Source organism: Oncorhynchus kisutch, linkage group LG5, assembly GCF_002021735.2.
Source record: "Oncorhynchus kisutch isolate 150728-3 linkage group LG5, Okis_V2, whole genome shotgun sequence".
NCBI classification, from domain to species: domain Eukaryota; kingdom Metazoa; phylum Chordata; class Actinopteri; order Salmoniformes; family Salmonidae; genus Oncorhynchus; species Oncorhynchus kisutch.
In genome coordinates, this window is record NC_034178.2 from 42,679,491 (window position 1) to 42,691,369 (window position 11,879).

General features: G+C 40.8%; 2 protein-coding genes across 3 annotated transcripts in view; both read right to left on the bottom strand.

Moving 5' to 3' along the window:
* Window positions 1-6,862, bottom strand: part of LOC109891058 (voltage-gated potassium channel subunit beta-2) — a 153,623-nt gene extending 146,761 nt beyond the window's left edge. For both annotated transcript variants that reach the window (XM_031825111.1, XM_031825109.1), the window contains exon 1: window positions 6,758-6,862. The gene's annotated coding sequence lies outside the window, so the exon portion shown is untranslated. The remainder of the gene's footprint in view (window positions 1-6,757) is intronic.
* Window positions 6,842-11,590, bottom strand: LOC109891059 (protein/nucleic acid deglycase DJ-1). The gene is made up of 6 exons (XM_020483351.2): window positions 11,419-11,590; window positions 10,704-10,805; window positions 10,444-10,503; window positions 9,836-9,905; window positions 8,547-8,633; window positions 6,842-7,610 (listed from the first exon to the last, which is right to left on the bottom strand). The coding sequence occupies exons 1-6, from the start codon at window positions 11,506-11,508 to the stop codon at window positions 7,450-7,452; spliced, it is 570 nt and encodes a 189-aa protein (XP_020338940.1). The 5' UTR covers window positions 11,509-11,590; the 3' UTR covers window positions 6,842-7,449.
* Window positions 11,591-11,879: the final 289 nt, after the last annotated feature.

Consider the following 11,879-nt stretch of genomic DNA (forward strand, 5'->3'; position numbering starts at 1 on the left):
TGAAAATATTCCATTGTCTCCACCAGGTTCACATTGGGTAAACATCAAACAAGAAAATTACTATGAAATAATACAATATTAATTTGTGTATATTACTTTGTTTTTATTTGATTACTTTATTCGTTTTAATTCTTTAAAGTAGTCATCTCATCTCTGCTCAGGCAGTATCAGTCAGCAAGCCGCTGCAAGATTGAATCCCCGAGCTGACAAGGTAAAAATCTGTTGTTCTGCCCCTGAACAAGGCAGTTAACCCACTGTTCCTAGGCCGTCATTGAAAATAAGAAGTTGTTCTTAACTGACTTGCCTAGTTAAATGAAGGTTAAATAAAAAAGTATGCTGCAGAGCTGTCTGATGAAATCACTTAACTACTTCTTCAAAGATAAGGTATACTTTCACAAGCTGTCTCTGGCCCCCTCTTTATGTGTTGTGTACATTCCTTTCTCATGCGGTTTATGCGGTCTGTATGTATCTAACCTAACATGATCTGTATCTAATGACGAGACGTTCATGTCTATGCCCTAACAATGGGAGTCGTTGTCCAAAAGGCTGGAAGGCAAGCGACAAGCTTAGGTCCAAAATAAGCCCATTGAATCACATTATGCTTATTTTGGACAGATTTTGGCGAGAGTGAAACCTCGCATCGCCTCTTCCTCTCTGATCAGTCTATTGACACTGAAAAAACTGGGGCAATGGCTTATGGTCATTGCAGTTAATTACCACGTTCCTGCACCAAACTAGGTTGAATATTTTCTTAATGCAAACAACAACTCCCTTCAGCCTAGCGTCCCACATAGTTCTAAACGTGATTTCTCAGATTTCTCTTGTGTATGATTTGATTTCACTCTTGAGAAAACACGCATTGGGCACACACAAAAACGTAATAAAATGGAACTCAAGTAATTGAAACCGATGTCATTCAATTAGTTGTTTAATAAACCCCCCCCCCCCTCTCCCCCCAATTGTGGTTAATCGCTCAGCACTAACACATTTATAGCCTCATACATATTAGCCTGCTTACAGTGGGCTGCCCTTGAGTATTTGAGCTGTAACGGCAAACATGGCAGCCATTCTATGATAGAATTCCAGCTATAAATGTCTGGCTTGGTATATTTTGCTTATGCAAATCCTAATTACATTATCACAGGCGCACAGCAGACGGCCTAATAATTGATATAGTGATGAGTGCCATACCCACTAATAGAGTTCAGACATTCTCATTAACCCCTGCAATTGGAAATGTTCTAGATCGAAATCTAATGAATCGCTTCAATTACCTTGTCATAACATCTCCAGAAATAAGTACTTGATCATCCGGCTCTGGAGACACCACAACTCAAAGAGCTCTCCAAACAATGTTCCCAACAATGTTCCTTCCCAATCAAGGGCTTCAGTCTATGCTAATTAGCCTATCGGGGATAACTTTGTGTCAAATATTGTACACAACAAAAACAAAGCCTGAGTGTCATACTGTGCAGTCGTGAAGTGGTAGGCCAATGTCAATTCAACTGGTGCTCTGCTTTCTTCAATAACCACATTTTCAATGGTATGCCAGGCAGTGAACTCTGATGTGCACCACAGTCAAAACTGTGTCAGTTTGTTTACTGATGTTAAGTGCCTACATGGAAGGTAAACAACATCTCAATGCTTCATGTCGCATTGAGATGTTATTCCTCTTCATGTGTCCATCTCTTGTGTAGCGTATCTGATGCAAATGGTTTGCCAATTGAGTTCACTAGGCCTACCTGAGAAAACAAGAATAACCTCTTCATTTCTCTATAGGGGGGGGGTCTAATCAGGTGATTCACCGATTTCTATAATTGCATCATTTAACCAATGAGTCAAAGTCACTTCACCCTGGCCCTCCCCCACCCAGTCCAGAAATAGGAAGGCATACAGGCCTCCAGCTCTCTACTGTACAGCTGCTCAAGCAGAATAATACATGCTACCATGCATGTCCAACAGGAAAAACATGTAACATGTCATAAATAAGCTATCCAACTGGAAGATGACAACATAGTGACATGAATAAGACTGTGCCAGAGGGTACCCTCTGATGATGTTTGAAGCCTTATCGTGGCATCAATTCAGATGTTAATGACGTTTGAGTTTCGCTGCTTTTGAATTTTAGCATAAGCTTGAATAACATATCATATACATATACATTTATGTACAGTGCATTCGGAAAGCATTCAGACCCCTTGACTTTTCCCACATATTGTTACGTTACAGCCTTATTCTAGAATTAATTAAATGGTTTCTTTTCCTCATCAATCTACACACAATACCCAATAATGACAAAGCAAAAACATGTTTTTAGAAATATCACATTTACATAAGTATTCAGCCCTTGGCTATGAGACTTGAAATTGAGCTCAGGTGCATCCTGTTTCCATTGATCATCCTTGAGACTGACAACTGTCCACCTGTGGTAAAATCAATTGATTGTACATGATTTGGAAGGGGACACATGTAACCTTTATTTAACTAGACGAGTCAGTTAATAACACATTCTTATTATCAATGACGGCCTAGGAACGGTGGGTTAACTGCCTTGTTCAGGGGCAGAACGACAGATTTTTACATTGTCAGCTCGGGGATTCAATCTTGCAACCTTACAGTTAACTAGTCCAACGCTCTAACCACCTGCCTCTCATTGCACTCCACGAGGAGACTGCCTGTTACGCGAATGCAGTAAGAAGCCAAGGTAAGTTGCTAGCTAGCATTAAACTTATCTTATGAAAAACAATCAATCATAATCACCAATTAACTACACATGGTTGATGATATTGCTAGTTTTTCTAGCGTGTCCTGCGTTGCATATATTCGATGCATTGCGCATTACCGAAAAAGGACTTACGTTGCTCCAACGTGTACCTAACCATAAACATCAATGCCTTTCTTAAAATCAATACACAAGTATATATTTTTAAACCTGCATATTTACTTAATATTGCCTGATAACATTAATTTATTTTAACTAGGTAAATTGTGTCACTTTTCTTGCAAAAGAGTCAGGGTATATGCAGCAGTTTGGGCTGCCTGGCTTGTTGCGAACTGTGTGAATACTATTTATTCCTAACAAAGACAGCCAACTTCACCAAATGGGGGATGATTTAACAAAAGTGCATTTGCGAAAAAAGCACAATCGTTGCACGAATGTACCTAACCATAAACATCAATGCCTTTCTTAAAATCAATACACAGAAGTATATATTTTTAAACCTGCATATTTAGCTAAAAGAAATACAGTTTAGCAGGAAATATTAACCAGGTGAAATTGTGTCTCTTCTCTTGCATTCATTGCACGCAGAGTCAGGGAATATGCAACAGTTTGGGCCGCATGGCTCGTTTCAAACTAATTCTCCAGAATTATTATGACATAACATTGAAGGTTGTACAATGTAACAGCAATATTTAGACTTGCCACCTGTTAGATAAAATATGGAACGGTTCCGTATTTCACTGAAAGAATAAACGTTTTGTTTTCGAAATGATAGTTTCCGGATTCAACCATATTGTCACGAACCGGCTCAAAGCCCGTAACAAAGGGAGATAAGGAGTAACAAAATATATATTTATTAACTAAAGCAACTAAGGAAAATATAAAATGGTGTGTGTAATCAGTAATCAGTAGTGTAAGTGAGTGTTTTGCATGCATGAATGTGATAATGCAGGGTGTTGAAAGGTGCCAAAGCAAACAAACAAAAGGCCACCAAGAACCACAACACAATCTAGAAAGGTGTCTGCATGGAGAGAGTCTCTCCCATGAATGTGGAAGAGGTCTATTTATCCTGGGACACACCTGGCCCAGGTGTTTCCCATGTAGCTGACGACCCTCCCAACTTCGCCCACCGGCATCCTAATAAGGAAACAAGAACAAAGAGAGAATACGCTAGACAGAGTGGGAGGGTCGTCACATTCCCCCCCATAAAACCGGGGACCAACAAGGGCCCCGGAAAAACGACACAGCCTCTGCGTCCCAAATTGACACAGCCTCTGCGTCCCAAATTGATGAGGGGTTATGTGTTCACACCTCCACCTGCACCAACCAACCTCCTCCTCCCCAGACCTCAGCAACCTTTGCGCATAGGAAGCAATATTTAAGAGGAAAGAAGAAAACAAGACCAGGAGGGAACAGACAGGAAAGATAGAACATGACAACCCCAACCAATGGTCAGTCACGTAAACATTCAGAAACATGGCACAAAAGACCACAACAGCTACAAACTCCAACGAAAAGAACATCAGGGTCCTTAATTTTTACAACTCCCAACGATTCATAGCTACTTCCAACGATTCATAGTCACTTCCAACGATTCATAGTCACTTCCAACGATTCATAGTCACTTCCAACTAAACAGAATTTCACTAATTTCAATCATTTAACCTTGTAGTGTTCAGCGATCTTCAACAGCTGTTCTTTAGTACATAATTCTAACAGGTCCTCTGATGGAAAGCGAATGAACTTGTGTACATGAGACACCATAGTCATAAGTAAATAATCTTGCTCAACTCCTCTGCTGAGCACATCAGACCACAACCAGAGAAATGGCAATCACCCTGAGCACCACAGAAGAGAGATGAGATACGGAGCTTCCCCAAAACCTACAATAACTCAACCCTAGTCTTCATGCAGATTTGCGGTAGGTATTTACGCACTGTAGCCCGCTGGCAAGGAAATAGAACTCCCAGCATGCTGGCAAATTCCACCAAGCCACGGATGTGCCCCAGAGACAACTGCTCAGTCCACAGACACCACATAAAAATAACAAACATTAACCATGCCCAACATGTCCAAAAATGAAACACGTCGCTAAGCCTATCAGGGGTAAAAGGCTATAGCTCCGGGTAGCAAGTTCCACTACCCTACACAAATCTCCTACCGAGGTACACAGCCGATTTACTCACATCTGGAGGAAACCTCACATCTGGAGGAAACCTGGCACCATCCCTATGGTGAAGCATGGTGGTGGAAGCATCATGCTGTGGGGATGTTTTCAGCGGCAGGGACTGGGAGACTAGTCAGGATCGAGGGAACGACAGCAAAGTACAGGGAGATCCTTGATGAAAACTTGCTGCAGAGTGCTCAGACATCAGACTGGGGCGAAGGGTCACCTTCCAACACGACAACGACTTTCTTTAGGCCTATGTTATGTATTGTATGAGGAAAATGCTTAAGCTCCCCTTTCATTTGGATGACTCCTGACTGCTCTGCTTATATTGTAGATGCTTATCTGACACTGGAATCTATAGTGGTGTCCCATTGAATCAGTCTGTTGCAGAGGCTACCACAAAAGAGTGTAGATGCAAGTCAGCTAAAAACGATTTGCTGTTTGAGAACAATTAACACTTATTTTCAACCATGCCTTCTGTTTTCCTTTCAACTCTCAAAACAGGAACAAACATCACAAAGCATACTGTATCAAAGTTAACTTGAGTTGAAAATAGGAGTTCTATAATCATCACACATCTCCTATGAGTGTTAAAAGAGCACAAAAGCAGAAGTGTAAAAAGTATTAAGGATCAACTTAATAGTAAGCAAATGGTGTGCATACAGTAGTTCAAAAGGGTCACCTATTACTATTATCTAGGTACAGTACAGCAATGCTGTCTCACACGACAACTTTGAAATTCCATACATTTTCCTTCAACCCTCCATCATAAAATGTTCATGATATTGACGGTCAGTTAGTACTGTTATTGACTGCTTATGACAACTGACATTACACTGTTATGACACAAACATGTATCAGCTATTATGTGTGAAGGTAGCAAACTGGCTTGGGTAAAACAATGGTAAAGCCGGTTGCCATAAGGTGGCATTGAAATTGGTTTGTGTGTCTACAATGAAGTTGAGATTCCACTTGTTAGGATGAACAGCTGCAGTCCATGAAGATAAGGCGTCTGATCAACCAGGTCTACACAAGAAATTGCATTTCTATGCATGGTAAATCCAATACAGGCTTCTCTGACTGAAGGAATGTTGTTTTCAACAAATAATTAGTAGCGACTGCTAGGACACTCCTTTCCCCAAGATGGGTGTTAATTAATAACCAAATATACAAATTACCTAAATTTAGGTTCAACCCACATAAGGCACCCTTTCCTTGGGCTACAGTTATTCTCGTGGCAGTCATATTGAATGACCTTATCCTCTGGGCACAAATAAAATGTGCTAGTTTAATCACAAGAAAAAAATAACTGCAGAATGTGTGAATCTGCAGACGTCTAATTAGACATGTTTAGATTTAAGACAGAGACAATAATGGCATTCAAGGCTCTGGTTCATGAGCTGTCAAGAAGTTTACATTTGCTTTAAATAATCAATCACGAGTTTCCTACGATTACCGTATGCACACAAAACTTAGAAAGGCAACGATGATGAACAACGTTTTTGTCAATGATGATGTATAGCGGTCTCTCCTTCACCGGTATTTTACTGTCGTGGTTATTGTACTAGCTATGCACACTCAGTCAAATCACAAGTAACGAGCAATGAATGCACATTTACACATCGGTTAGGTAACTAATAATTGTAGGCTACTTGCTAGCTAGTTTATTAAGCACCATACACTGTGTAATAGCAAGCAAGCGCGCTAAACTGGCCGGCTAGCTAACCCACTCATTTGCTTGATATGACTTGAGGCTGTGTGTGAGTGAACAATAACTTGGAAGTACCAGACTACATTGCCACGCCATTCGCATTCACAGAGACAACATGATTTGGTACCGTATACAGTAGCTAGCTAGCACCTACCTGTTTCTTGTCAAGTCAACAATCCTCTGTTCTGGTTCTGAAACAACAGCCCCTTACCGCTTTGACATCTCCAACACACGCTGCTTCAGATCCAAGCCCGTTTATTTGACGTTTTCACTGGCTATTTACGTGAAGACACAACCATGCAAAGATTTTCATTGGCCATAATCAATGTCAATCAACTGAACAGCTAGGTTTCCCGCGCCCACCAGTGATTTCGCAATCCCTTTTACCAATCCTTAAAATCATATTTATTTGAAGCTCTCAAATCTGCTGTTTAGCCTACCTACCTACATACTGCTGTAGACTTACGACTCGTAGACCTCAAACATCGAGACTACCAGTAGCAGCACTGTAACGTTACCAATTCAATTTTATATTTGTCGATTCTGTAAGATTATTAATCAATAACCTTTGTATTATTTTTCTCTGTGTTATGATGAAACACAAATGTATTTTTTATTTCATGCTGTGGCTACATTCTAAACTACTAGTCTTCACTGGGCAACATATCCCAGTGAAGGAAAGAGAAGGAGACAATAATACAATCCATGTTATTACTATTATCCTGTCATCCTGTTATTCTTTGTTCACAATGATTGGCCTGTGTATCATAATGAACAGTGCTGAGTAGGTGGGGTGAAGTTGATCATGCTGCTTTCAGTTCTTCAGCTTGTGACACTCAACACCACTCAGTCTTTCAGAACCAGGGGTGCTTTGACAGTAGCAGCAACCTCTGGCCCCATGAGCTCCTCTACAATGGCCAGGGCAAACTCAAAGCTGGTTCCTGGCCCACGGCTGGTGATCAGATTGCCATCCTTCTGGACCCGAGCCTCTGAGTACGTGTAGTGGCCTAGGGAGTGGAGAGGAACAGTGGTGAGTAGAGAGAGAGACACTATCGTTATGCATAACAGTCTGCAAATGCAGATAATTTAGTACTGCTTCAAATCAGATGACTCATTTTTGTTTTAATCCTTTCAAAACATCCCTTCCCCCACCTTAACTTGCGTTTGTGCAGTATATATATTTTTTAAGTATTTCTGTTACTGTGTTCACTGTTTGAGTCAGGTCAAATGCTGGTGCATTTGACCTGGGATCAACTAGATTCAGCTGCGTGCCAATATCTTCTTGAGCGAATGGTCAGGGGGCTGGAACAAAATTACAAACAATTTGTAAACTGCAAATTGACCGCAAGAAGTCCAAACAGATATCATATTTAACTAAATATAAACATTTCAAAACCTGGCTTACATTTGTATACAATCTCATATCTATTATCCGTGGGAATACTTTGGAACAGATTTCCAAAATGTAAAATTACTTGAAGCTGATTTGCTGGTGTTTTTACAGTCTTTTATGTCTAACCATTTTATTTGGGGGGCCAAATAAAATCACCCATGGGCTGCCAGTTGAGGAACCCTGGCCTAGGATCTGGTTTACGAGACTGCATAAAGACCTTGTATTAATGATTACCATAAAGTATGGAAATCATTTATAGCACCCTCTGCTGGACACAAAAGACCACAGGCTTATGTCATTGTTCAGTAGTACCGATAATTTGGATGTGCTCATTGTACTGCAAGAATATGCTGCATTTCCTGTCACACTGAGCCTGCTGAGCTATCATACAGATATATTTCCTACCTGTGGATGTATTTGGTGCGTAACAACCCGCTAACAAACAACAAAACCACAGTGGCTGTGTTAGCCTGTGAACAAGCTATGTACAGTAGCAGAGATTCATCAGCCTGAACATTAGCCCTGTGGTAGCCAGGCTGTTTTACTTTACCTCCAGTCATCATCTTGTCCTTCGCACCAGGGTGGGTGGTGACCGTACTGCCGTAGGCAATACCATGTGCCAGCAGCGCCGTGGGACCTGAGGTGAGTAGGGGACAGGAGTTAGACCAACACTGTTCTCTCTGTAGTCAAAATGTTGAAAACCGACATGGCGTCTCTGGACATTGAACAACAAAGGTCTCAAATGATTTATTCACAAAAACCCAGAGAAGTCTATCTATACATCTTAATTTCACATGCAGATTGACACACCTTTTTGTTTTCCTTTGAGGCGACATCACCACTAAAAGTCAGACTCATTAGTAGAACCATAAACTTGGATCTAAAACTAACCACATATGGTTTCAATTTACCACTGCATGCCATATTTAGAGGAAGGAAAAACCAGAGTCAAAAAATAATGGACTTTATGTCTGGTGCATTAGCATCGGCAACATCCTAGCACTGCAGTGAGCTCATCCTCAGACTGTTAATAAATAGAAAGGGAAAACTACCATCTCCAAGAACAGGCCAGGTCTGAGAAAGAGGGAGGTAGTGCACCCCTCTCTCTGACGACTCCTGGCTTATGATAACAATAATGCATAAATGGATGGTCTTGGACAAACCAGTGATATGTTTCAGAAGGGAGTATGAAATGGGAGACAGGAGGGGCTATGGCATTTATATACCTGCTATATATGGAGGAATTGAGTCAAGCACTTTTCATACCTCTGTTCACATTAGAAATATAATGCATTATTTTCACATTAGCAGAGCACAACGTGACACTGCTGCTGATTCTCTGTTTGGCTGGTTCAGTATATATTCCTGTGGGGACATCAGCCCTTTTCTAGGATGCCCTTCACTCCACTTTGCCAAATGGGTCCCATGTCCTCATTCACAACGTCCTTCCAGTGCCCTTCATCAGCACAGGCGGGCAGACGGGTAGAAAGTCTCAGGGGTAGTGGGCTTTGTCAATGGCAATTATATGTGGATGTTAACCTAAGCTTCAATGGTCAATGTGTGTAAAAGTATAATACATTAGTCTATCATAGAAAAATCTTATTCTGTATTGGTTTCCTGCTCAGTAATAACGGAAAGGAAAAACAATGTGACAGCCCCAAGTCCCAATCTTATACTACATTCACTGGTTGACAGAAATTGCCGGTTGCCGATTTAACTCAAGATTATGATCTAAGCAATCTTGCCCCAGCAGACGTCATTGACACAGATGCATTCTGGAGTGTGTTAGCTGCAATATACTAGAGATGGATGTGTGTGTTCACACAGAAGGTACAGTACCTGCACAGACAGCAGCAATCAGCCCTTTCCTGCCCTCCTGGTCCTTCAACACCTCTTTTACAGCAGGGGACTACAAGAGAAGCAACATGGGGGCCACATACTGAGAGATGAGGTTCTCTACTTTATCATGTAGAATGTGTGTTATAACACTGCAGTAAATGCTCCTCTGCTAGATGGAATAAGAATTCCCATGAAATGGCAGTGGACATTATGAAAAATGTCATCGATGAGTCTGTTTTCAGCATGACAAAAAAAAACAGAATTGAAATGAATTGTGGGACAATGCCACAGAACTTGTAGTTATAAGGGCTAAAACCATAATAAAATGTGGATTAGTATCATGGTGTCATACTGCATAAATATATATGTGCTTGTTTTTAATAAACAATAATCATCATAAGATCATAAAAAGTTCATATTTTAAATGAAGGAAAATTGTGACTTATATTTCTATCGTAAATTGTCCCCCAAGACAACTAAAACCATTCAAGGGACAAATGTTACAGTATGCACCTGCAATGTTATATTGGCAATGCCAGGGACACACAGGAGAGATAAGTCAACTAAAAGTTCTGGCAATGAATGCTTAACATTAAGTGCATTCCTACCTCTGACAAGTTCTGGGCACCGAGAGCCCCCCCTGGTAGAAGAACCACATCATATGGACCCTGCAACCCAAAACATCAAAAGATACAAGGTCACAGATAACAAATTCTTATTACCAATTTAAGATGCATCAATCTTGAACATGAATTGATGAAGAATGCTTTAAAGTGCATTATAAACTCTATGAAGTCATAGAACAGCCTGCTCTGTGGACTAATGTGATTGAAGGGTATGGAGGCAGGAGGGCAGAGAGGGCTCTGACCTGCTTGCGGGCATCCTCCAGGCTGGAATCAGGAACAAGGTAGATGTCTCTGCTGCACTGCACGGGGTCTTTGCCAGTCAACCCTGCCAACGTCACAGCAATCTGCAGGATGTAGACACAAATAAAAGCACAACTACTTCAATAGACTGTCATTAGTCATTGCCTCTTAAATTAATCATAAAATCCCACTACTCAAATATGAGTATGGGACTTTTAATTAGAAAAATATAATCTGCTTCCTATTCTGCACCACAGTCACCTTTGACATTTGCAGTGGCCTTATACTCACATGATTATGCCAACACACGAGCTAACAGCGTGACAACACATTAGCTAATTTATTAACCATAGATAAGGATTGCATACTGCAGAGTTGTTAATCATGTCTGTAAATAGGCTAGATTATAATAGCTAGCTAGCCAGACAATTATATCAACATCAAGCTAGCTAATCAGCTACCTACCTAGTTAGCCACAGTCAAGCTGCAGCCCAAGCTAGTTTGACACGTGCATGCAGATCTAGATCTGGGCTGCAGCTTGACTGTGGCTAACTAGGTAAATAAAATAGCCGCTAGAATACTAACTACCTGTAATGTGCAGCTTTTGGCTAGTAGGCTAAATGGAGCCAGCTAGCCAATACTCTATTGAGATCTGTGTATGTTGCACCACCTAGCTAGCTAATCTAACATCCAATTTAGCTCGATAAATGTACAAACCCCAGCTCTACGCATGACGTCCACAGGTATAACAGTTTCCATCTCCTCTGCACCCTTAGAGAGGATTACTAATGCCTTTTTGCCTGCCATTATTGAGCGGGTGGGTGAGTGAGTGTCACAACAAGACAGCAAATATCTGTCAGAGGACTTTTATTTTGTCAGGAAGCAGAGCTCTCTGCAGGAACACACATGTCAACACTACAGGTACGGGATCGTTGAGAGGACAAACACAACGCGTGCATGGTTGAACTTATCAAATCATTTCACAAAAGTAATTTGATCAAATCAAACAAACTATTGCATATATTCGATGATTCATTTTCATCTAAATATATGCAACATCATTGACTTTTAAACGCAACATACTCTGCACTGATAGGTTCAATTACATCCACCAGGGGGAGGCATTGACCCATACATTAAAGCTATTGTAAATAGAGGTGTTCATAAAATAAGTCTTC

What these genes read in the sequence shown, in the direction of transcription:
- LOC109891059 (XM_020483351.2), bottom strand. Translation starts at nt 11,508, where the DNA reads ATGGCAGGCAAAAAGGCATTAGTAATCCTCTCTAAGGGTGCAGAGGAG. An exon ending in ACGTCATGCGTAGAGCTGGG is followed by an intron (nt 10,806 to 11,418) that starts GTTTGTACATTT and finishes TACATCCTGCAG; the next exon opens with ATTGCTGTGACGTTGGCAGG. An exon ending in GGACAAGATGATGACTGGAG is followed by an intron (nt 7,611 to 8,546) that starts GTAAAGTAAAAC and finishes TCCACTCCCTAG; the next exon opens with GCCACTACACGTACTCAGAG.